We start from the raw sequence: 25,378 nt of genomic DNA, 5'->3' as shown, positions 1-25,378 counted from the left end.
GGCCATCGCGGAGACGGACGCCAGGGGCAGGAATAAACCGGATGGCGGAGGGCTCGGGACCCAGCATGCACCCGCTGGGGTTCCAAGCTGCTGGACACTGAAGTTCCTCACTGGACTCATGGCCTCCCTTGTCCACACGCTTCCTCTCCTGCGGCCTCTCCGTGCCTCTCACCAGCCGCAGACTCTAAGGGGTGAAGGAATCAACCAGCATTGGTTCAGATGCTGATCCCACGGGCCCCGAGAGAACAGGCTCTGACCAGTCCACCTCACCCAGCAGAAGGGAGAGCCTTGAGGGTGGACGAGGCTCAGCATGAACCACAAGGCCGCAGACATGAGGCCAGGACCACCCTCAGTACGGAGGGTTGCCGGCCACTGTGTCCAGTCCTGTGCTCTCACTGCTGACCATCAAAGGGTGGACCCGGAAACGCTAGGCCCGGGACCCCGTGCTGGGCAGGACACTGGTCACTGAGGGGCCCTGTGACTCTGGCCCTGCATGATTCCACCTCAGCGTCCAGGCAGAACCCAAGTGCAGAGTCCCTGGGTCCCCTCCCTCCCCTGATGGGCTCCCCCACCTGCTCCAAGATGCTGTGCCTGGCCTGGCCAACAGGGGGACTGCCGGCCCCTGGTCAGCACCATGGACAGCGGCTGCGGGACCCCAGGGCTGCTGTCTGGGCAGGACCTACCCGCTGTGCTGACCCCACTCTCGCCCTGAGCCCCTATTCTTCTGGGGGTCCCCAGCCACCTGGACCCTGTCATCGGCCACTCACCATCAGTGCCCGGGGAGGAAGGGGACGCAGGTGGGAGCACAGCCGTCGGGACACGAGCTGCCTGGGGGACGGAGGGGGAGAGTTACTGGACACCCTGTCCCGGGTGTGACTTTCCCGGGCCAGGGCCCGTCTGAGCTGCTCCTGAGCCTGGTCTGTCCAGACCTCCTGCTCGTCACCTCCTGTCCTGTGCTGTGCGCGGGCACTCACAGCAGCAGCCTGGTCCCTCGGATGAAGGCCTTGGTCGGGCGCACACCTCGTGTGTTTGAGGCTGTGGCTCTTCCTCCTGGAACGAGCACACAGCCCCACACTGACACGCTCACTTTCATTGCGGGGCCTGAGTCCCAGGGCACCGGGTGCGAGAGCCAGGCCTCCCGCCGGCTCTGAGCTCCCACCCAGCTCTCGGACCCGGCTCACCCGGGAAGCTCTGCTATGTGCGCCCAGGGCAGCCGCCCCGTCATCACCAGAGCAGAGAGCACGGCTGCTGCAGGCTGACTCCGCCGCGGAGACCCAGCCCCGCCCCGCCCTGACCCGCTCGGCCCCGCGCCCGAGAAGGACCATTCTCCCAGAGTCAGGCCTCGGAGAGGCCCAGCTGCACCTCCACACACGGAACGAGGGCACCAGCGCCCCCGGAGCAGGCGGCGAGAAGGGGCACGTCCCAGCGGCATGTTGGGGCAGAAATCGGGGCCACCTGAGGCCTGTGCTGGGCGGGGGAGTCAAGCACCTGGGGGAGAGGCTGGGCTCAGGACCAAGCACCGCAGGCGGCTGCACACCCCCCCAACCCTCCCCGTTCCTCACCTCGAAGCCGCGGTTCTCCTGCTGGAATGAAGCCCGGGTGGGTGAAGGGGTCGTGCCTGCAGGAGCCTCACGCCGGTGTGAGCAGGACAGGGTCTGCGGGGCAGGGTGAGGCTTCAGCGGCCGGACACCGAGAACCAGCCAGGCACTGCGCCCCCCTCCGTCCCGATGAATGAGGACTCGTTGGCCAGTGCCCCTGCCCCCGCGGGCGCTGCAGAGACCAGCCCCTCTAGGCATCAGCCCCGGCGGCACACATCAGCCTTGGGCCGTGGTCCGGCCCCCGGGACCACCCGGCCTCCCTCCTGCGCCCTACTGAAGCCCGCCCGCACCCACTGCCCCCTGCCCCACACCTGCCTCCCTGAGCCTGCCCACACGCAGCCCCGCAGAGCCCCCTGCTCAGCCCCTCGTCACCCGAGGCCGGACAGCACCCACCAGCCTCTTCCTCTGGTCATGACAGGGAGTCAAACTCGCCATCAGGACGTGAGCGAGCGCCCCCGGGCGCTGACTGGGCAGACCCCCGGCTCTTCGGGCCTGATGCCTGAGGCGCCCCAGAGGCTCCGTGAGGCCCCCTCACCTGCTCCCACCCCTGTCCTGACAGCTCGTCTGCCAGGTCTCGGGCAAACGCCGGGGAAGGCGTGAGCCGAATGACACGTGTCCCCGCTGCAGCACAGGCCCTGCACATGGGTGGGCCTCACGGCGTGACAGCAGGGGAGGGGCTGCCGGGCGGGTGGGCTCTGGTGAACGAGGGGCAGGTTCCAGAGGAGGGAGGGGGGGAGACGACCCTGCTCAGACATGAGCTGCATGACTGGGGGTCTGTGTGGGACAGGTCGGGGGTGACTCCCCAAGGTGCCTCCGTTCCAGGGTCCCACCAGCCACCGCCCTGGTGACGGCTCTTGCCTCTCAGCCGCAGCCCTTACCCTCAGGGCCCAGGGACCCTCGCACAGCCCCCACAGCCCTTACCCTCCGGGCCCAGGGACCCTCGCACAGCCCCCGCAGTGGAGTCCCCGGACCTTGGCTGCCAACTCCTCCCACCAGCCGGGCTCTGAGGGTCTGACGGTCTCCAGGCCACAGCGAGAGTCACAGTCACGTCCCTTCCTGTCCCTGCTTATCTGCTCCGACCCAGCTGAGGGCCCACGTCTGCGGCCCCGGGGGACACAGAGATTAATCCCCAGGCCTGGCCCCGGCTGCCCGCGGGCGGCTTCCCCAGGGGGCACCTGACTCGCTGCCAGCTCTCACCCGAGGTGGCAGCCCGGCGCCCGGTAATTGGTCCTCGCTGGGCTCCCGGCCCACCAGGGCCCCTGGGCTCAGGCTGTGCGGCCCCAACCGCCCCTTCCCCCTCGGACTGTGGGGCAGCGGCACAGCCCCACCCTGCCTGCTCTGCTCGCCCCCGAAGGCCCAGCCCGGGTGGCCCGCAGCCTCCTCTCCGGGAGCAGCTGTGTCCCGTCAGCTGTGTCCGGGTGCTGAGCGGGCACGGGCTCGGCTCAGCGGGGGCAGCAGGGGGCACCGCCACTCGGGGACATTCTCCTGTCTCTCTGTGTGATGCTCCCTGCATGCCACAGAATCACTCAGGAAACAGCGGGGGGCCGGGCCTGGTCATGGCGACCAGCCCCCGGTGGAGCACTGAGTGACGAGGCCCCCGCAGCTGACAGCCTGTCTCAGGCCCGAGCGGATCCCAGCGGCGGGACAGCGTGAGGGGCCGTCCCCGAGTGTGCACGGCCGGTCCCTGAGGAAGGATCCCCGCCCCCGTCCCGTGACTGCCACCTGGGTCTGCCATGAGGACTGAGACGTGATTCCCACTCGGGGGTTCCGCCCCGCCCCCGCCCCCGCCCCCAGCTCCTTCTCGCCCCTAACGGGGCCGCTCACCCTCGCCCGCTTCCTCCCCCACCCTGGTTCCACAGCATTGCGGGCGGGGGTCTCCTGGCGTGTCAGGAACTGCCCCCGCGGGAGACGACGTCCTCGCCACCAGCAGACCCAGACCCCCTCCCCGACACGCTGGCATCAGATCAGGGAGTCGGCCCGTGCAGGCGTGAGTCTGCCAGAGCTCGCGCCGTACATCCCGCACACAGCAGGAACACGCGTGTGGGAGTGACTCAGCCCTGCACGGTCTGGAGACCCTCCCTGGTGGCGAGCCTTCGCAAACCCTCTTGCTTTGCCTCATCCCGCCAGACGGGGGCGATCGCGCGTCTCCGCCCTCAGGAGCCGCCTGCTGGGCCCTGCAGGCGCCCCCTCCCTCCGCAAACGCCGAGGCCCTGGGGTCGGCGCCTTGCTCTCCCGCCCGCCCCTGGCCTCTGAACCTGCGCTCCAGGCCCTAATGAGCCCCGGGGGAGGTTTGAGGTCCCTCGGGAGCACTTCGCCTCCAGGAGGGAGCTGGGGAGGGTTGTGCGGGCGGGCGGGCGCCGCCCTCGCCCCGTGGCCCTATATGCCCCCAGGTGTCTGTCCGGGCAGCCGCCGCCGCGCTGCCGTGCTGGGCTGCTGGTCCGGCTGCTGCTCCGCCCGCCCACGCCGCTGGTGAGTCCGGGCACCGTCAGGAGTGTCCCACTCTGCAGTGCCCGCTGCTGGCCCCTAGGCCCCGGGGCACGGGAAGGGCTGCAGTGCGGTGCCCGCGGGCTCACATGATTGTTTCAAGTGTTCGTTTCTCACGTTCCGAGATGAGTTTGGCCTTCCGTGGTGTTCAGGCTCCCCCGGCTTGCGGAGCGTGAGGCCAGCAAGGGTCAAGGCCCTTCCCCAGCAGCGTGTGGGGCGGCCGGTCCCCAGGGCAGCAGGTGACGCGGGTTTGATCTGCAGCCGCCCCCCCCCCGCCCCGTATGGCTCCCAGTCCCAGCAAGAGTGACCCTGAGCACCGAGCCAGGAGTCAGCGCGAGCATGGTTGGGGCAGCCCAAAGTCCAAAAGTGGGACTAGGCCCCTCTGAAAAGAAAAGGCTCTGGGAGCAGAGAGGCGCGTTGGCGAGTCACGAAAGGAGCCCGGGCTGGGGACGGCCCTTCCCCGCGCCGCTGCTGCTGCTGGTCTCAGGGAGCCTCGCCCCGGGCGGCCGAGGGTGTGGAGCCGGGACGGGCTGGGTCAGGCCGCCCTTCCCTCTCCTCGGCACAGCCCGCCAGACGCCCGCAGGGGACGTCTCTGCAGGGGGAGCCCTTGGTGTCGTGTGAGTCCCCAGACCTGCCCCCAGAGCCCTCCCCACCCGCTCAGGACCCCTGCAGGCCGGGCGAGGGCGCCTTCTCCGCGGAGAGAGCAGAGCCCCCGCCCTGCCTGAGTTTCCGGGGGCACAGCCGGGCGTGCTGGCGCTGGGCGTGCACAGTGACGGCGCCAGAGGAGGGTCTGCGCTGAGCCGGGCGCTTCCGCCATGCTGCCACGGCCCCCCGCGGCCCCCCACACAGCCCTTGGCAGGGGCCCCCTCAGGGGACGCAGAGCCTGGGAGGGGCTGGGCCAGCCATGTCTGCCAGTCGCGGGGAACCTTCTAGAAACGCTCGAGGGGGACTGCGGCAGTGCCTCGGGGGGGGTGGGAGGCCGGCCTGGCTCCGTGCCCAGAGCACAGGCGTGCCGCTGACACCGTCGTCGTCGGAGCCAGCGCATCTCCGAGAGCAAAGTCACGGCCGCGCCAGCAGCAGAGTAACAGCCGCCCTGCTTCCCCACTGCAGGTCTCCGGGGCACTGAGGCACAGGCGCCGGGGGCTTCCGCCGCCCTCGCTCTGCGGGGCAGAAGACCACAGGTGGGAGAAGCCAGCCGGGCAGACGGGGGGTACGGGCTGCTGCCTGGCGGGGCTCTGAGGGCAGCGCCCCCCCCGCCCGGGCAGGCACACGGTGATCCTCTGGGCGTCCAGGTGAGACTCCCCAGGACGACCCCCGGGCGTCTGCCGCAGACCAGCCGCCGGCCGATGGAGACGCCCAACGCCAGCGTGGGGGCCGCCTTCATCCTGGTGGGCTTCTCTGACCAGCCCCGGCTGGAGGCCGCCCTCCTGTTCGTGGTCTCCGTCTTCTACGTGCTGACGGTCCTGGGCAACGGCGCCATCGTGCTGGTGGCGCGGCTGGACGCCCGGCTGCACACACCCATGTACTTCTTCCTCACCCACCTGTCCGTGGTGGACCTCTGCCACATGACCACCATCGCACCCCAGATGCTCGTGCACCTGCGGGCCCCCGACAGGTCCATCAGCCTGGTGGGCTGCGCCCTGCAGTTCTTCGCCACGCTGGGCCTGGGCGGCACCGAGTGCGTGCTGCTGGCCGTGATGGCCTTCGACCGCTACGTGGCCATCTGCCAGCCGCTGCACTACGCCCAGCTGGTGCCCCCACAGCTCTGCTGCTCCCTGGCCGGGGCCTCCTGGGCGCTGGGCTTCGGGAACTCGCTGGCACACACAGCCTACGGGCTGTCGCTGCCCCGCTGCGGCCACGTCCGCATCCACCACTTCTACTGCGAGTCGGTGCCCACGCTGCAGCTGGTCTGCGGGGACGTGCGCGCCTACCGCCGGGTCATCTTTGTCGAGTGCGTGATCCTCATCGTCCTGCCCTTGCTCTTCATCGTGGGCTCCTACGGCTGCATCGGCTGGGCCGTGGTGGCCATGAGGTCGGCCGAGGGCCGCAGGAAGGCCTTGGGGACCTGCGGGTCCCACCTCGCCGTGGTGGCGCTCTTCTACACCACCCTCATCTACATGTACATCAAGCCCAAGGGGGCCGTGTCCAAGCACGTGGACCGGTTCGTGGCCCTCTTCTACAACCTCGTGCCCCCCGTGATCAACCCTCTCATCTACACCTTGAGGAACAAAGACGCCAAAGGCGCCCTGCGGAGGCTGTTCCTGGGGAAGGGCCTGAGGAGCATGTGGCCCCGGGCTTGTGGCCCCTGGGAGCAGCCCCCGCGAGGAAAGTGAGAAGCTCACGCAGAGAAGCCCATTGGAGCACGCCGCCCGCCCCAGCACAGAGGTAGCCATGGGGGCGGGGAGCGGCCACTGCGCAGGGCCACCCCTGTCCCCGCACCCGTCTCCGGTCCCCCCTGGGTGCTGTCTGCAGGAGTCCCCTCAGAGCTCGGGGGACGGCGGGGCAGGCCGCTGCCGAGGTGTCCACTGCCGGGGGCCGGGGCTGTGGGAAGCCCCGCGGGGCCGCGGGCTCTGGGTCTCAGTAAGAAGGCAGAGGCCAGCGTCCACCCCTGAGTGGCTCCTCACCTGCGTGAGCTCCTGAGCCCGGCTGGCAGCCGCTGTCCAGTCAGGTTCTGTGTCCCTGAGGAGAGAGGGGTGCCCAGGCCCCTTGGCCCCTCCCCGAGCCGCCCCCCCAGGACGGCAGCCCTGCTCTGGGCACACACCGCGTCCACGTGCACAGCAGGCCAGAGGTTCTCTGGAGCGTCGGCATGTGTTGGGCGGCGGGAGCTTCCTTCCTGGAGGCCGGGAGGGCAGCAAGCAGAGCTCTCTGCCGGAGCCTCGGGCACCCCCTCCGGCCTCTCCTCCCTGCACGCCTGAAAACACGCCCCTGCATGAGTCTGCACAGAAGTCCTGGCCCGGCAGGTGCTGGGGCAGAGACAAGGTGCCGCGTGTGCCACGGGGCCTCGCTGCCCTGCACGCGTCTCTGCCCGTCTGCCACTGGGCACAGGACACTCCACACGCAGCGGTCGGGATGCTGACACAGGGCCGGGGGTTCTGGGTGGGCGCAGCCTCTCGCCCAGGCCCTCCTCGCCCGCCTGCCCTCCACGCTCCTCTCTCTGCTTTGGTGGGGAGCAGCCACGTCCCAGGGGCCCCCGAGGACCGATTGATGTGGGCTCCGAGTGGCACTTCTGGACCTCCCGGCCCGCCCGCTTGGTCTCTGCGTCTGTCCTCTGTGAGGGCGCCTGCCTGGGAGATCGGCCTCGGTGGGAATGCCCGCAGGGTGGCCGTTCTCTGTGCACGTCTCCACGTGTCTGTGTGGAGACCGGCCTCGGGTCGCCCGTGACCCCGATGTTGCTCCCGGTCCCGTGGCTCACTCTCTGCTCCCTGTCTTTGCTGCACACTTTTATTTTCATTAAATTAAATCTGCTTACAGCTTTCCCGATTCCTCTGGCTCTGATGTGATGTCTGAGACCATGGCAATCCCACCCCCTGGGTAAGTGTGGTCTTTGGTCCCATTTGAGTCCTTTTCTCTGCGTATAATTAAATACCCAACTCACTCGGCAAATCGGTTTGCAATATCCCAAGAACACTGATTCTGAAACTTTCCGCGTTGGGCGGGTTGGATGCACTGGTCGAAACACTATGTGGCCGTATGCGATTGTTCTCTATCTTTATTTTGTTTGGGGGCCACATCTGGTTGTGCTTGGGACTTGGTGCTGGCTCTGCGCTCGGATCACTCCTGGCAGGGCTCGGGGGGCCGTACGTAGAGCCGGGATCCAGCCGGGACGGCCGCGTACGAGGCCGCTGTCCAGCCACTCCAGACCCGTCGTTGTTTTTTTAACGAGTCATCCGGGCAGGGTGGAAGGGAAATACGCAGGAGAAGGAGTCAGGGTGACACAGACCATGAGTGGGAGCGGCTGGTGCTGGCGTTAGTCTGGCACTGTTTGGTTCTGAAGACTGAGAAGGGGAGGCGCGGACGAGCTGCTGTTGCTTCTCCCAGGGCCGGGGGGAGGGGTCGAAGACCCTCGCAGACCCCGCTGGAGGGCCGCCCACCCGGGGAACACAGCCTTTTCATTTCACCTAGCCCGTGTTCAGAGAACTCGGCCTCAGTGCTCGGAAAAAAACCGCACATTGCAGGTGTGGGCAGCCAGAGTTCACCATGACCCGGCTCAGGTGTGCCAGCCCCCGCCCTGCGCACAAGGCCCACCTCGTCAGTCCTGGGGCCCAGGGCAGGACTCGAGCTTCAGTCCAGAGCTTCCCAGGCCTGCCCCTGCCTGGGTGCAAGGGAGGGACCCTCAGTTCTCAAACGTTCTGCCATTTGGGGGAGGGGCTGGGGAGTGGGTGAAGGTGAGAAATGCGGTGGGGGGGGTCGCAAGAGTCTCCGTACACCCCTCGGGCTTGGGCCTCCTCTGCACTCCTGCGCAGTGGTGAAGGTTGGGGTGGGGGCGGGGAGCTGGCTAAGGGGGGCTACGGGTGTCGCGCCCCTGTGCCAGCCAGCCAGGGGTTAACGGGCTAACACACGTCAGTGTGGCCTGCACTCAGAGTGGAGCTCTGGGGCTTGCCGGAGTCCGGGGAGAATCATCGTGAGGGGGCGGAGAGGCGGGCGGGAGACGGTCACCCCCGTGAGTGACAGGAAACCTGTGGCCCCAGGGCGCCTTGCGTGCTCGGCCGCTTCGTGTCTAACAAGCGTTCCCGGGGGCACGGCGTCCCCGGGGCGGGTTCTGCTGTAGAGCACAGCACCGGGGAACCGCCAAGCCCCGATAAACGTCCCTGTGCCCCCGGCACCGACAGAGCCTCCGGCTGGCCCCTGTCTCCACCATGTAGAGGCGACGTCTGGGAAGGAAGTCCCCGAGACCAGCCGGGGGGCCCAGGACACTCTGCCCTCGCTGCCCCCGCAGGCACTGGCCGGGCCGCCCCGAGCTGGCCGCGGCTCACCCGGGTCCACACACAGGTCTGTGTTCCTCCTTTCTTTCCAGTGGGGGAAACTGAGCAGAGACTGGCCGGGGAGGGCCGGCACTGTATGGGGTCCAGCTGAGGGGCCGGGACCCTCCCCGTCTGAGGCCGAGCACTGCCCTGGGTCTCTGCCCTGCCCTCACGAGGGCAGCAGTCACTGGCCCACGAGGCGTCCTTCGATCCGACTCTCCTCTGCAGTTCTGATCTTGCTATTTCTGATTCTGCCTTCCACGTCCTATCTCACTCCACTCTTTCACTAAAATGAGAAGTTTTTGTGCTTTTCCTTCTCTGGATAAGAAATTAGATGACTGATTTGATACACATACACATACTTCTGAATCTTTTCTAATTCTTCAGGGATAACTTCTTAATTCATTTCACTCTGAGGTTTTATATATATATATATATATATACATATATATATATATATATATATATATTGCTTTTTGGGTCACACCAGGCAATGCACAGGGGTTACTCCTGGCTCTGCACTCAGGAATTACTCCTGGCGATGGTCAGGGGACCATATGAGATGCTGGAAATCGAACCCAGGTCGGCCGCATGCAAGGTAAACGCCCTACCTGCTGTGCTATCACTCCAGCCCCTAGAGGTATATTTTTACTTTTAAGAATTTTTTTTTTGACTTTTTGGGTCACACCCGGCGATGCACAGGGGTTACTCCTGGCTCATGCACTCAGGAATCACTCCTGGTGGTGCTCAGGGGACCATATGGGATGCTGGGAGTCGAACTCGTGTCGGCCGCGTGCAAGGCAAATGCCCTACCCGCTGTGCTATCGCTCCAGCCCCACTTTTAAGAATTTAAAAAATTTTATAATGTCTTTCTCTGTTACTGCCGCCCGGTAGTCTGGTTTTTAAGAACTTGCATTCCACAGTGCCAGAGGGAAGACATCTGGCCTCTGAGTGGTTTCCTTTGCATGGGTGAATGTAGGAAAACACACCCACCGCTGGTACTCTGTCGTCTGGGGCGAGAGCACCAAGCATGCCTCAGTAGTGGAGCAGGGATCAGCCAGCCTCACAGGGCCGACCCCGAGGAGCACAGGGGTCTCCCTGCGCCTGCCCCTCGGTGACAACAGACACTGACTGTGAGTGGCCCGGCCCTCGGCAGCCGCGGGGAGGAGCCAAGAGATGCTGCCCAGCGTCCACCGAGGAAGCAGTGCCTAGAGGCTGCCCCTGCCTCTGCCCCTCCCCGGGGCTGCTCTCTGCCCCTGAGCCCGGCCGGGCCACCTCCGGACTCCCCCGGCCACACAGAGCCAGCCTGAGGGGGGAGGGGGCCTGGGACTCAGGCGGGTCTCGGCCGCTCCTCCCCACAGCCCAGCCCATCTCCCTGCCCGGCCCTGACCTCGGGCTCGGGGCACGGCCCGCCCCTCCCCGTGATGCTATGCCGGGCACCAATGCCAGCGGCCCCCCGGGCTTCATCCTGGTGGGCTTCTCCGACCGGCCCCAGCTAGAGCTGGTCCTCTTCGGGCTCGTCTTCCTCCTGTACATGGCGACCCTCCTGGGCAACGCGGCCATCATCCTGGTGTCGCGGCTGGATGCCCGGCTGCACACGCCCATGTACTTCTTCCTCGCCCACCTCTCGCTGCTGGACCTGTGCTTCACCAGCAGCGTCGTGCCCCAGCTGCTGGTCAACCTGGGCGGCCCCGACAAGTCCATCTCCTACGGAGGCTGCGCGGTGCAGCTCTACGTGTCCCTGGCGCTGGGCTCCACCGAGTGCGTCCTGCTGGCCGTCATGTCCTACGACCGCTACGTGGCCGTGTGCCGGCCCCTGCACTACGCCCTCGTCATGCACCCCCGGCTCTGCCGCCTGCTGGCGTCCACGGCGTGGCTCAGCGGCGTGGCCACCACCCTCGTGCAGTCCACGCTCACCCTGCAGCTGCCCTTCTGTGGCCACCGCCGCGTGGACCACTTCTTCTGCGAGGTGCCCGTGCTCATCAAGCTGGCCTGCGTGGACACCACCTTCAACCAGGCCGAGCTCTTCGTGGCCAGCGTCCTCTTCCTGGTGCTGCCCGTGTCCTTCATTCTGGGTTCCTACGGCTGCATTGCCCGGGCGGTGCTGAGGATCCGGTCGGCCTCGGGCCGCAGGAAGGCGTTCGGCACCTGCTCCTCGCACCTCTCGGTGGTCGTCATCTTCTATGGGACCATCATCTTCATGTACCTGCAGCCGGCCCAGAGCAGGTCCAAGGACCAGGGCAAGTTCGTGTCGCTGTTCTACACGGTGGTGACGCCCGTGCTCAACCCGCTCATCTACACCCTGCGGAATCAGGAGGTGAAGGCCGGGCTCCGGAAGGTGCTGGCGAGGGTTTGCTGATGGGCGGGGATGGTCTCCAGGGTCCCGGGAGGCAGCGTGAGCCCTGACCCCAGGCAGAGGCAGCTGTGTCCGGCTGTGTGCGGGACTGTATGGGGGCCTCCAGAAGCTGCTGGTTGGTTGCCCTCATTCAGGACGACCCTGCCGACACCCTGCTGACACCCACAGCCCCCAGCCCCCTCGCGGGCTGCCTGTGCCGTGGATTTTCTGGGAGTTTGAGTAGCCAGCACGACCCCGGGTTCGAGTCTTAGATGAGGAGTGTCCAGTATCCAGGCCGGCCGGGCCGCTGTGGCCACACACACACACACACACACACACACACACACACACACACACAACGGCCTCTGGACTGGCCTTTCCCCCTGGACCGGGCCTGCCGGGTGCCCCCTCAGCAGCAGGTAGGTTGTGACAGGGTCAGTGTTGACGTCTGCATGCGGGGCGGTCCCGACTCTGTCCCGACTCTGTCCCGACTCTGTCCCGACGTCCCCGGGAGGTCTCGCTCCTGCACCCCACTGACCATTAAACGTCCTCCACACAGCCTGAACCACGCTCCTGAGTTTGGGTCTTGCTCGCCGCCTGGCCTCACGGCCCCCTGCCCACCCTTCCCACCCTGTGGAGCACACAGGCCCCTGCCCCCGTCATCCAGGGCCTCTTCCCCCATGGGGACTCGGCGAGGTGCCAGGGTGACCCGCTGTCCCAGCCTCTGGCCGCTGCCCTCCACACATGGCCGGGCACTGCCCCTTACACAGGGGCGGGCACTGCCCTCACACACAGCTGGACTCTGCCCCTTACACATAGCCGGGCACTGCCCTCACACACAGCTGGACTCTGTCCCTTACACACAGCCGGGCACTGCCCTCCCCGGCCGTGGGCACTTGCTGTCCTTTCTCCCGCAGAGACGCTGTTACTGGGCAGCACGCGGGCCAGCTGGGTTTGGTGCCTGGCACCGTGTGGTCCGCAGGGCACGACACTGCAGCATTCTCGCAGCTGGCCGCTGGCCGAGACTCACTGACCAGTCCCCCTGTGCCCCCTTGGCAGCCCCTGCAAGGGGGCGGGGGCACTGCTGAGGCGTTGAGGCGGAACAAAGCAGCCGCGCCCTCCTGAGTGTCCAGCCCCCGGGAGCCCCCCTCTCAGGGACAAGCCGACTTGCCCCTCCACAGTAGAATTCGGTGCCAGTGAGGGAACTGGGGTTCCCAGCTGATTTTTGGTTCTGTCTTAGGGCCACTCCCAGCAGTGCCCAGGGCTTGCGCCTGGCTCTCTGCGCGGGAACCTTGTGGGCGGGCCGTGTGCAAGGCAGGCGCCTCCCCTGCACTGTCCTCCAGCCCCTCAAACACAAGCTCCATCAAGTTCCTCTCGAGGGCTGGCCGCGTGGTGCCTTGTTACTCTGTTTGGATTCAGCTGCTGACCTCGTGCGGGTCCCTCCAGCCGGAGGCGGGAGATCCTGCGTCTGCCTGTGCGGGGGCAGCTGACAAGCCAGGGCCTTTGCCTGGCGGCGGGGGCTGCTGGGGTCTGCTGGGCTGGAAACGGGACGCGTGAAGCCCCTGAGCCAGGTACCGGGCTCTGGCCCAGGGCAGGGGCGGGGAGGGGAGACTGTGGAATCCGGACACGGCCGCTCCCCACGCTCAGAGAGTTGACCGAGGGAGAGGGGAGACGCACTCTGAGTACCGGCAGGTGTCTGCCTCTAACGACAAATGAGGCGTGGGGGGTCTGAGGCGTGGGGGGTCTGAGGCGTGGGGGGTCGGAGGAGAGAGGGGGCGGAGTCCTCATCTGCCCCGCTGCGGGGCTCTTTGCACCCATCCGTCCCTGGCTCGCCTGGGGTTTTGGTTTTTGCTTTTTTGGGTCACACCCGGCGATGCACAGGGGTTGCTCCTGGCTCTGCACTCAGGAGTCACTCCTGGCAGTGCTTGCAGATGCTATGGGGTGCTGGGAATCGAACCCGGGTCGGCCATGTGCAAGGCAAACACCCTCCCCACTGTGCTATTGCTCCAGCCCCCACCCCATCACCACCACCCCCCGTGCTCACTTGGCACTGGGTCACAGCCCCCGGGACTTGGGGGACCGTTGCCCGCAGGGCTCCCTCCCGGGGGGGTTGGGGGGGCGCCTCTGAGCATCTGGAACCACAAGTGCATTTCCGACAGCTCCGGGCCGGGGCCAGCGGGTAACGGGAAGGTTTAATTGGCCGGCTGGGGGCCGTGCCAAGACGCGCTCACTGCAGCGTCAGGAGACCCGGGCCTGTCCTGGACATTTTAACGAGCCCCAGGACTCCCACAGAGGAGAGCGGGGGAGCCAGTCCCCCTCCGGGGACTCAGTCAGCTGTGCTCCCTCCTCCTGGCGAGACCCGCCTAGCAGACAGGCCAAGCCGGCTCTCAGGCTCGCCCTCTTGGGCTTCAGGGTCGGGGGGCTGTCCACGTCCTTGGACACGCTCCAGCCAGCCACAGCTCCTTAAAGCCTCCGCCCCCTCCTACCGGAGCTGCTCCCAGCCCCACCCCTGCTCACACCCCCTCTGCCTCTTTCCCCGGGAAGCCCTCCGTGCCTCCCCACACAGCAAGGGGCTCTCGGGTGGCAGGTGGTCCTGGGCGCGTGGGGCTGTCCCGGGCTCCTGCCGTGCCTCTTCCCTCGAGGTCTGTCTCTCAGAAAACTCTCTTTAGACCGTCCCAGACGGCAGTGCCCGGGGTGGACCCGGCACTCCTTCACCCCGGCCTGCGCTTGGCCACGCGTGCTCTGGGCTCCCCTGCCCTGCCTGGCCGCGCGGTGTCCGTGCCACCCTAGGGTGTGACGGTGCCCTCAGGCGAGAGAAGAACCCGCCGGCCCAGAACCAGCAGGTGGGGAGGAAACACTCCCTCCTGTCACACGCCCGCACTGCGCAGGGGCACAGGAGACCGACTGGCTGAGAAGGCGCCACCTGGTGAGCCCCGGTGGGAATACGGCAACGAGGAATTACCGCTGGGTCTTCAGGACTCACACACCTATTTTCCGTTATGCGCCCACGTCGTTCCAGAGCCAGGCGTCCGCGTTGCCTGAGCTCCTGAGGCACCGGGCGGCAGAGACCCTGAGTGTGGCGCCTCCCTGGCCACAGCGCCTGCTGGGGCTCCGGGCGGGTGAAGGGGCAGGTGAAGGGGCAGGCCAGGACCCGGCCAGCGTCTCATCTCCGTCCTGCTGGGCCTGCGGAGGGAGCCCGGGGTCAGCGGGCGCGTGGGGCCACCTGCCCCCGCCCACATCCCGGCCCCAGGCTGGTGGCCCCTAAGCAGTGCCCCGGGTGCCAGGGCCACCCGGGCAGGGGCGGGCAGTGCGGGGGCCACGTGTGACGCAGGCTGGCCCTGGGCCCGGCCGCTCTGTCACCTCGAAGACAGCCTCAAGAACTCACCCTTATTCGACAGGCGCCACCCACGGGCTCTGGCCAGGCAAGAGGCGCCCGCAGACGAGGGGCTGCCCCCTCGGGCCCCAGGGAAGCCCCCTCGAACCTGCAATGTCCCCGCCCCGAGCCCGGGACCACAGTGACTGCGGAGCACCCTGACTGCCACGGGCCAGCACGCGTGAGTCTCAGGCATGCCGCCCCTCCCCCACACACGATCCCCCCCCACCCCCGGCACACGTCTCCCCCTCCGGCACACGTCCACAGCTGCCGCTGACCAGCCCTTCTTAGAGAGCCCTGCAGCAAGCACGTGTAGTTCACAGGGAGGCCGCCGGGCCCTCGGCCTGCTCGGGCACTTCCTGCCCGGGCCCCGAGAGCCCGTCCTCTCCTGGGCACTAGTTCTCTCTCCCGTCCCCAAGACAGCTGCTGCGGCCCTAGGCCTGGTCACACACCACCGCTGAGAACCCCCCTGGCGTTTCCTGTAAGCTGCACCTGAGGGTCTGTCTCCTCTCAGACGAGGGGTGGGTCTGGGGCATGAATGGGAGTCTCGGGCTAAGGGTTGTGTGTCCGGGTACGAGCTGGGCTCCCAGTGTGGTTTGTGTGTCTGGGTACAAGCTGGATTCACAGTGTGGTTTGTGCGTCTGTGTACGAGCTGGGCTCCCAGTGTGAGCTGTGGGTCCGGGTACGAGCTGGGTTCACCTTGAGGTTTGTGTGGGGTCTTCCCCAGGGGAGAGACTGACCCCCCATTCCCGCTGCCCCTCTCCTGCTGCCCGCGTCCAGCCCTCCTCTGAGACACAGTTCCAGGGGCTCTGCCTGGACCCTGCCCTGTCCCCGTCCGCCTGGTCTGGGGCCGTTTCCTCCTCAGTCCCGTGGCAGCCGGGGGCTCCCTGGCAGTAGGAGGGGCCGCGCCAAGCAGAGCCCCTCCAGGGAACCATCTGAGCCCCCATGTAGAAGAGAGGTTGGGCAGGAGGGGGCAGTGGGGGCTCGTAGCATCTCACCCACCTCCGAGACAGTGACCTGTGGGTGTGGGGAGGGGCTGAGACCCCTCCCAGGGCTTGTGCTCTTGGGCTTCTCTGAGTGCCCTCGGCTCCAGAAGGTTCCATGCATGCTCCCCTGCCTTTCTTCTTTCCTTCCCAACCTGGGCAGTGACTCCTGCAAAGAGCAGGGCTGGTGGAGAGGCCGTGAGTGCTGAGGTGCCCCCAGCGTCCACTGAGGAAGAGGTGCCTGAACACCTGCTAGACCCACCGGTTCTCTCGCCTGCTTCTGGCACACCCCCTCCTGGGCTGCTCTCTGCCCTGAGCCCGGCCGGGCCGCCTCCGGACTCCCCCCACCACACAGAGCCAGCCTGGGGGGGAGGGGGCCGGGGACTCAGGCGGGCCTCGGCCGTTCCTCCCCACAGCCCAGCCCGTCTCCCTGCCCCGGCCCTGACCTCGGGCTTGGGGCACGGCCCGCCCCTCCCCGTGATGCTATGCCGGGCACCAATGCCAGCGGCCCCCCGGGCTTCATCCTGGTGGGCTTCTCCGACCGGCCCCAGCTAGAGCTGGTCCTCTTCGGGCTCGTCTTCCTCCTGTACATGGCGACCCTCCTGGGCAACGCGGCCATCATCCTGGTGTCGCGGCTGGATGCCCGGCTGCACACGCCCATGTACTTCTTCCTCGCCCACCTCTCGCTGCTGGACCTGTGCTTCACCAGCAGCGTCGTGCCCCAGCTGCTGGTCAACCTGGGCGGCCCCGACAAGTCCATCTCCTACGGAGGCTGCGCGGTGCAGCTCTACGTGTCCCTGGCGCTGGGCTCCACCGAGTGCGTCCTGCTGGCCGTCATGTCCTACGACCGCTACGTGGCCGTGTGCCGGCCCCTGCACTACGCCCTCGTCATGCACCCCCGGCTCTGCCGCCTGCTGGCGTCCACGGCGTGGCTCAGCGGCGTGGCCACCACCCTCGTGCAGTCCACGCTCACCCTGCAGCTGCCCTTCTGTGGCCACCGCCGCGTGGACCACTTCATCTGCGAGGTGCCCATGCTCATCAAGCTGGCCTGCGTGGACACCACCTTCAACCAGGCCGAGCTCTTCGTGGCCAGCGTCCTCTTCCTGGTGCTGCCCGTGTCCTTCATTCTGGGTTCCTACGGCTGCATTGCCCGGGCGGTGCTGAGGATCCGGTCGGCCTCGGGCCGCAGGAAGGCGTTCGGCACCTGCTCCTCGCACCTCACGGTGGTCGTCATCTTCTACGGGACCATCATCTTCATGTACCTGCAGCCGGCCCAGAGCAGGTCCAAGGACCAGGGCAAGTTCGTGTCGCTGTTCTACACGGTGGTGACGCCCGTGCTCAACCCGCTCATCTACACCCTGCGGAATCAGGAGGTGAAGGCCGGGCTCCGGAAGGTGCTGGGGCGGGCTCTGGGGGTGCGTTCTTCCTAGTCACCCGGCAGTTGCCGAGCGAGGCTGCTGAGAATCGGGTGTGCTTTCTCTTCAGAGTTGTGGCTGGAGAGGCAGGTCAGCAGGCAAGGTGGCGTTTCCTGCATCCCCCTGGCCGGTTCCTGCCCCATGTGGGCCCGAGCACAGAGCCGGGAGCAAGCCCTGAGCACCTTGGGTGTGGCCTAGCCCCCCGCCCCAATAAAAAGCACGTGAATACCGTCCTTAGTGTGAGGTGGTCTCTGCACCAGCCTGAGTGCTCGTGGCCCTGTCCTGGCTCCCAGGAGGGGACCAGCCTGTTTCCGGCCACAGGCCCCGTGCACCTCAGTCCTCCCAGTCCTCCCCCTCCTTCCAGCTGACCCCAGCTCCCACCGGGGCCCCCACAGGTGTGACTTTCACCTGTGTTCCTTTTGAGCACCCTGGGGGCCATGCCGAGACACTGCCCCACCCCGCTTGGCCTCTCTTTTCCCAAATACGCCCCCGGTGTAGCCAGTGTGAGCCCATTTTCATGGACTCTGGTCGAGGTCTGAGCACCAGGAAAGTTCATGGCGAGTCTCCTGGGCTCGCCCTCCAGGAACGGAGGACGCGAGGCTGGGCTGCGTGGTCAGTGTCCTTCCAGACCCGTCCCTGGCCCCGGGGAACACAGCCAGGGGCTGAGCTGCAAACAGGACAGGTGGCCGAGGCCTGGAGATGGGGCAGGGCTGGGCCCAGGGGCACATGTGGGGTTTCGAGACACGCCTGGTGCGGGGGGCACTGGGTCTGGACACTGCGGATCTGAGCTGTGATTCCGAGCCCCTTGGCAGGGAAGTGGCCCACAGAGCAGAGGCATGGTGCTGCCAGCCCGCCCCCACCCCCGAGGGGCCCTGGGCCCTGACCTGCTGCGGGCACAGCCCCCCGGGGCCTGACCCCGCTGCCAGCCCGGGGAGGAGCCAGGCTGGTCAGCCGAGCAGGAAAGCCCCAGACAGGGTCAGGCGGGGACACGGGCAGGACGTGCTGCCCAGCCAGCTTCCTGCGGGGCAGTGGGCAGGGGGGCAGCCCCAGAGGCCCTGTGTGAGCAGGTGGCTGATTGGGGGGCGACACAGCCCCCGACCTCCAGCATGCCGAGGTGCCGACGCAGGGCACGGAGCCCCACAAGCTTGGAGGGCGGCGAGTCGGGTGCGGGGGCACGTGCGGGCACCGCGGGCCAGGAAGCTCCCTCCGTGAGCTGCCACCTGGGGCACGGCTGTGACCCTTCCCCTGACCTCTGGGGCTGCTCTGGCTCCCCTCGCCTCCCCCGGGCACTGGCCTGGCCTCCCGAGGGACCTGCTGAGCTCAGCCCTCTCACCCGACACGGCTGTCTGGGGAGCCAGGGGACCCAGCGAAAAGGTTCATCACCACCCGCCTGGCTCAAGCCGCTCCTCCCCCTGTGTTGGGTGGGAATTTTCTCTTAGCGACCAACCAACCGATGGTCACTGCTTGGCCTAAGGGCAGCTGGGGACAGCAGGGCTGGGGGGGCCAGACTGGGCCTCCTTTCCAGCCAGGGTCTCCAGAGGCCCTTGGCTGTACCTTAAAGGGCCAGAGACCTGCTTCAACTGTAAACCGGCTCCGTGTGACCTGCCCGGGTCCCCTGCGTCCATGTCCATGGCTGTGGAGTCCACTTGCCCATGTCCTCCCTCCCTGCTTCTATCTCCCTCTCTCTTCCTCTCCCTCCCTCCTTTCTCCCTCCTTTCTCCATCCTCTAGGTGGTGCCCTAGGACCCCCTCCTCCTGGGGGTGCAGGGGACCAGCGTGAGCTCCCCATCCGGCTTCATCCTCCCTTCCTGGACCGGCTGCTCTTTGTGCTGGTCTTTACCTGCTGACCTGGAGTCATGCTGGGGTCGACCCCACCCAGCCCCTGCCCTGTCCTGCGCAGTTCTGCCCGCCCTGGCCCCGCCCCTCCAAGGCCCTGCTCCTCCAAGGCCCCGCCCTGGCCCCGCCCCACCCCGCCCCACCCTTCCTGCCCAGCCTTTGGGGCTCTGAGCTCCTCCCCCTGCAACCCTGGGGCCGGTGCACTCCCAAAGGCACCGCTGTTTAGCACGTGACCACACTCCCTCGATGACCAACGAGCTGGGCGGTGGCTGTGTGACTGTCCCGTGGCCAAGCCGGCCCTCCCCAAAGGAGACTCACTGCAGCAAGGGGCGGTTCTGTGCATGCACGTGCAGGTGTGTATGTGTTCACGTGTGCATGTGCACAGGCGTGTTTATGTGGTATGCCACTGCATGTGCGTGCGTGTACGCGTACCCTGTGGGAAGAGCAGAGTGGGGCGTGGACGCCCCTGTATGGTCAGCAGGCCCAGGCTGCACCTGAGTGTCTGTCCAGCATCCCCCATCGGAAGCTGCAGTTACCAGGGCTTTTCTGCAGGAACTTCCTCAGAATCGGGGATCTTACTCCTCACAGGCGCCAAACAGACTGTTCCTAAGTTGTTCTCATTCACATTTGTTCACGTACATTTATGTTCTTTATTTGTTGAGATATAATCCTCTCCACCCTGTGCCTCTCTGCATTTACCTTTTTAAATTTAAACACTGTGATTTACAAAGTTGTTCAGCATTCATTGTTCCAACACAGTGACCATCCCCCATTATTGTCCCCAGTTCCCCCCATGCCCCCCAAGCCTGCCCCCTTAGCAGGCACAAGCAACTTTGCTTGGTATTTCTTGTAACAAAGTGGCAAATGGAGCTGCAGTAACTGCTCTGTCTTACACTGTTACTGAAGTGCTCTCTGTGGACTTCAGAGCGCTCGTGCTAACGTGCTAACGAGCCTCCTGTGCTAGTTTCCGTCTCTGAGCTAAGGGGACTTGTATGCAGCCTTCCACCAAATTTAATGTGCTGCTACTTGGCCGCCAGTGCTGTGGAAGCGGGAGGTGCCCGCAGTCGGGAGCTGTGAGGCTGGGGCTCCTGGTGGCTGTCTCTTCCAGGTCAGCTGGAGAGCCGCCTGTATGCAGGTCGATACCCGGTGCGGAGGGTTCTGGGCTGCCCCGTCCTGGGAGGGCCAGCGACGGATCCACTCGGCCAGCTCAGCGGCCTGCGGTCTCCCGAGATCGCCGTGAGCACACATTTATTCATGCGTGGAGGCTGGCCCTGCCCCGTGTGCCCGCCACACTGACGCAAAGTCCCCCAAACAAAGGGGAAAACGAAAGCCTCGGGACCTGCCCAGCTGGACGTGAGACAGCTGAGAGCGCGCAGTTTGTGCAGGACCCAGAGGGGCGGGCACCATGCGGGCGTGGGCACGTGAGCGGGCGGCTCTGTGCAGTCATGGCGGTCAGAGGGGTGGACACTGCCACGGGCACGTCGGCCTCAGGCAGGGCACACACGAGAGCCCTGCCCGACCCGTCGCTTTTACTGAAGCTTTTACCCTCGCAGCTCTGCTCAGGAGACCCGGGGGGCGGGTGGGGGGGGGGGAGAGGAGGCGTCAGAGCTGCGTGTCAGAGAGGCCCGTGGCATCAGCTCATGTGCGTGACTCCACCGAGTGCAGGGATTCCCGGCAGCATGGACAGACTCGACCCTCTGCCCCGAGCACACGTGGGGCCTCTGGCAGAACCAGCTCATAGTCGTGCTCAGGGGGGCAGGAAGGCGGTCTGGGCATGCTGACCGTCCTGAGCAGAGCGTACTCGGTCTCGGGGCTCCCGCTGGCCGGCCCCCCTCTCTCCGGGGCCAATAGGATGTTCTCGTAGCTGTGGCTGAAGCTCAGGGACAGTCGTGGGCACAGGCCATGGTCAATGACTGTGTAGCACACCTCATCTGACCCCTGGGCACCTGCGTCTTCCTGCTAGGGACAGAGAGAGAAGGAGCCCGCAACAGTGCCCACTGCCCCTCCAGCAAAGAGCCAAGTCGACATGGACGCGCCTCTAAAGAGACCCAGCCTGGGGGCACGGCACAGAGGCTGCGGCCTCAGCCAGCAGTGAGCAGCAGCTGGCCCGGTCAGCACTCAGATCCCCTCAATCGATCGATCGGGAATCCACCAGTGATCAAACAACAGCTCTGGCTCACAGGGTGGAGTGTCCCAGCCCATTTTCCATCACAAAGGGGAAATTCAAGCATTAGCACGCCAGACACTGATTAACTCAGTGTTTGCCAGGTGGCTGTTCAGCGGCATTCGAAGTTTTCTCTGGCATTGATTCCTGTCGTGCTTACGGCCGAAGACCACCGGAACCTAGCCACAGCCATGCTCGAGGCCCCTCTCCACACATTCAGACAGGACTCACGCATGAAGGTACCGGCAGAGGGACCCAGGTGTGTGCAATTCCATCAACAGCCAACATCCAGAGACTTAAAAGTAAGCTCCCGGTAACTTACTTTCCCCGCTGGGAGAAACTGGCAAGCTTCTGAGAGTTTCCTGCCCACATGGGACAGCCTTGCAAGCTTCCCATGGTGTATTCATACGCTAAAGCCAGTAACAAGTTGAATCTCATTCCCCTGACCCTGAAAGAGCCTCCAGTTGGGAGGGCCGAGTCGAGATAGACTTCTAAGATCTCAGGGAAAGGACAAATTGAGAGGTTACTGAGCCCGCTCAAGAAATAGGTGATTAACGGGATTTTGTGATTGATTCATGATTCGTGATAATAGTTCTGAAAGCTAAAATAATGGACTTTGGTAGAATTAGATGAATTAAAAGCTAGCCTGTTATCTAAATCAATGAGATATTTTTAGCTCATTACTTTTTTCCGGGGCTGGAGTGATAGCACAGCGAGAAGGGCGTTTGCCTTGCACGCGGCCGACCCAGGTTCAAATCCCAGTATCCCATATGGTCCCCTGAGCACCGCCAGGAGTAATTCCTGAGTGCAGAGCCAGGAGTAACCCCTGTGCATCGCTGGGTGTGACCCAAAAAGAAAAAAAAAAAGCTAGCCTGTTATCTAAATCAATGAGATATTTTTAGCCCATTACTTTTTTCCGGGGTTGGAGTGATAGCACAGTGGGTAGAGTATTTGCCTTGCACGCGACCAACCCAGGTTCGATTCCTCCGCCCCCCTCAGAGAACCTGGCAAGCTCCCCATGGCGTATTCGATATGCCAAAAACAGTAACAAGTCTCAATGGTACCCACTCAAGCAAATCGATGAGCAACGGGACGACAGTGCTACAGTGATACTTTTTCCCATCTGCTTTAGACTGAGCAGGAAAATTATTTTGGGATGAGAAACCCGGGTGAGTCTCTGCAGAATCTCTGTGGGAAGGACCCTGGCATGACTGTGAGCAGGTGACCAGAACTGACATTTGCCAAAAAAGCGTGACAAGCTTTCAGTTACCTGGCTGGGAGTGAGTGGGGGGCCTCCACCTGCGGGGTCAAAGGAAAGAAGACAAGCTGAGTCTGGGGGCTGCAGCTGGGGAGGGGCTGCGGGGTGGAAGCAGCCCCTGAGCTGTCCAGGCAGGGAGAGGCGGGGAGCAGCGGCCCCCCAGGTGGAGCACCCAGCACAGAGCTGCCCCATCTGGGAGGCGGATGGGCACCTCCTCACACGCCCTGGGGCTGGCCCGAGGGGAGGGACAGGGAAGGAAGGTCACGCTGTGGGGTGGCACGGCGGAGAGGTGGAGAGTAACGGTGTCAGTGGGCCTCCCCCACTCTATTTTCAATCAGCCAGGACCAAACACTAAGCATGGCAGAGGGGCTGTTTCCAGTAGAAGGTCTGGCAGATTGCGGAGCTGGCGCTCGGCGGACCCCTAGACTGCTCCGCCCATCCCCCAGCCTGGTGCTGTCCTGCCGTCATGGAGTCACCTCGCAGGGGTGCCACCTCGGAGACGAGTACGTCAGAGCAGTGCTCCCTTTCACGTGTGCTGCAGTGCTCCACAAACCCCAGCTCTGGAGTCTGGCTCTGGGCTCATGTCCCTCGCAGCCGCCCGGGTCACGGGGACTCTCCTCACCTGCTCGAGGGCTCCTGCCCGCCCCCCCCCCCCGGGAAGGAGAGGCGCGTGCCTGATTATCAGAGATGTGGGGTGTCATAAGAAGCACTTCCCCCTTTCACTTCCCTTTCTCACTGGCCGGAGGGGGCCACACAGGGCCCCGGGGGGCCGACGGGGGTGTCTGGGTCAGAACCCGCGGGGCAGGGTCCCCGACTGGTTCCGACAAGCCCAGGGGCTGATGCGGGTGGGCTGCTGGGGACCGGGGCCCCTGAGAGAGCCGGGCTGGTTCCCAGAGCAAGGCTCTCTGAAGGAGCAGCCCCAGCTCCCCGCGGGCCGCTCTGGGAGTGCAGGGCCTGAGCACACGAGGCCGAGCCCGTGCGTGAGCGGCCCAGGGGCAAAGGTGCCTCCATGACGAGAGGTTGCAGTGATGAGGGGCGAGAGGAGAGGCGTTTGCGGGCTGTGGGGGGGCTGGCTCGGGTGTGAGCCCCCGTCGGAGGCTGGGCAGAGCCGCCCAGGCCCCGTGTCTGCACCCAGCACGGGCACCACCAAGCGGAGCGGGCCCCCCGGGCTGGCGCGTCTGGGCATGCCAGGGGGCAGGTGCTAAGCGGCGAGCGCCGAGGGGCAGGCGCTGGTGGCAGCAGCCCCCCGCCTCTCGGAGGAGGGGGAGATGGGACGGACGTGCCCCCCAAACGCCCCGACCCCCAGTAGGCGGCGCAGGTGGGGGCTGGCGGTGCGCAGGGCACAAGGCCAGGGCCCAGCCCCCCGCCCCAGGCCCAGGGCACCCGCCGAAACGCGGCCCCCAGTGGCTCAGTCCCTGGAGTGGGGAGTGGGTGGGGAGGGAACCGCCTCTGAGCGCCAGTTGGCGCCTTGGCGCCTCCGCACCGCGGGGTGGCGCTGCCGCCGCTCGGCCACTCTAGCCCGCACAGGGGCCTGAGGGCGGCCCCGCGTGCCAGGCACGAGGTCACGGGTCAGCGGGTCAGCGGGGCGGCGGCAGGCGCCTCCACGCACACCAGAGCCTGACGGGTCGCCCCGCCGTCATGGCGCCCCGAGGGCCCGCCCTGAAGGACCCCGCCCTGAGTGCCCACCCTGAGGGACCCCCCCAGCTAGGGACCCCGCCCTGAGGGACCCGCCCTGAAGGACCCCGCCCTGAGGGACCCGCCCTGAGGGACCCCCCACCTAGGGACCCGCCCTGAGGGCCCCGCCCTGAGGGACCCCCACCTAGGGACCCCGCCCTGAGGACCCCGCCCTGAGGGCCTGCCCTGAGGACCCCGCCCTGAGGAGCCCACCCTGAGGAGCCCGCCGTGAGGGACCCCCACCTAGGGACCCCCACCTAGGGACCCGCCCTGAGGGACCCCCACCTAGGGACCCCGCCCTGAGGGACCCCCCTACCTAGGGACCCCGCCCTGAGGGACCCCCCACCTAGGGACCCCGCCCTGAGGGACCCCGCCCGGAGGGACCCCTCCCACTGCCCGACCCGCCCGGCGCCCCGCGGGGCAGGCCCCACTCCGGCCAGTGGACACTCACAGTGCTTGGCCGGGCCTCGGCCGGGGCTCGCCCTCCTGCCTGCGTCCTGCCTGCGGAGAGAGCGGACAGCAGGACACTCGGTGGCCGCACGGTGAGTGTGGACAGCCCAGGGCGCATGTGCGTGGAGAACACGCATGCGTTTCATGACGAGGGGGGACTCTGGTGTGTGGAGAACACGCGTGCATCTCATGACGGGGGGACTCTGGTATGTGGAGAACATGCATGTCATCTCATGACGAGGGGGGACTCTCCCTGTGTGTGAAAACGCATGCATCTCATGACAAGCGGGGTACTCTCCTGGGTGTGGAGAATACGCGTGTGTCTCATGACGAGGGGGACTCTCCTGCGTGTGGAGAGGATACGCGTACCATCTCATGGTGTGGGAGGGACTCTGGTGTATTTGGAGAGAACATGTGTGCTGTCTCATGATGTGGGAGGGAAGGACTCTCCTGTGTTCAGTCCCTCATGACCTAGGAGGGATTCTACTGTTTATGGAGAGAACATACATGCAGTCTTGTAATGTGGGAAGGACTCTCCGTGTGTGGAGAGAATATGTATGCTTTCTTGTGTGAAGTGTTCTTGTGTGGAGAGAACATGTACAGTCTCGTGATGTGGGATGGGCTCTCCCATGTCTGGAGAGAAACACAGTCTTGTAATGTGGGAAAGACTTGCTCTTGTGTGGAGAGAACATATGTGTAGTCTCATGGTAGGGACTCTTCTGTGTGTAGAGAGAACACATGTGCAGTCTCATGATGTGAGAGGAACTCTTACATGTGTGGATAGAACACTTGTGCAGTCTTGTGGTGTGGGAGTGACTCTTGTGTGGGGAGAACACATGTGCAATCTC

The 25,378-nt window shown here is 65.7% G+C and overlaps 3 protein-coding genes across 3 annotated transcripts; all 3 read left to right on the top strand.

Annotated features, from left to right (window-relative positions):
• The first annotated feature begins 2,009 nt into the window (after nt 1-2,009).
• Nucleotides 2,010-6,415, top strand: LOC101539604 (putative olfactory receptor 2W6). Its single transcript, XM_055124761.1, has 4 exons — nt 2,010-2,118; nt 2,226-2,286; nt 3,989-4,067; nt 5,414-6,415. Exons 1-4 carry the CDS (start codon nt 2,010-2,012, stop codon nt 6,413-6,415), a joined length of 1,251 nt encoding a protein of 416 aa, XP_054980736.1.
• Nucleotides 6,416-10,472: 4,057 nt separating this feature from the next.
• LOC129401852 (olfactory receptor 2G2-like) lies at nt 10,473-14,168 on the top strand. Its single transcript, XM_055124760.1, has 3 exons — nt 10,473-11,387; nt 13,791-13,928; nt 14,034-14,168. The coding sequence occupies exons 1-3, from the start codon at nt 10,473-10,475 to the stop codon at nt 14,166-14,168; spliced, it is 1,188 nt and encodes a 395-aa protein (XP_054980735.1).
• Nucleotides 14,169-16,219: 2,051 nt separating this feature from the next.
• Nucleotides 16,220-17,164, top strand: LOC101539346 (olfactory receptor 2G2-like). Its single transcript, XM_004611594.2, has one exon. The coding sequence runs from the start codon at nt 16,220-16,222 to the stop codon at nt 17,162-17,164; it is 945 nt and encodes a 314-aa protein (XP_004611651.2).
• Nucleotides 17,165-25,378: the final 8,214 nt, after the last annotated feature.

The sequence above is a fragment of the Sorex araneus genome, chromosome 2 (genome assembly GCF_027595985.1).
Source record: "Sorex araneus isolate mSorAra2 chromosome 2, mSorAra2.pri, whole genome shotgun sequence".
In the NCBI taxonomy this organism is placed as follows: Eukaryota; Metazoa; Chordata; class Mammalia; order Eulipotyphla; family Soricidae; genus Sorex; species Sorex araneus.
Note: the sequence above shows the minus strand (reverse complement) of the source record. Positions and strands in the feature narration are given on the sequence as shown.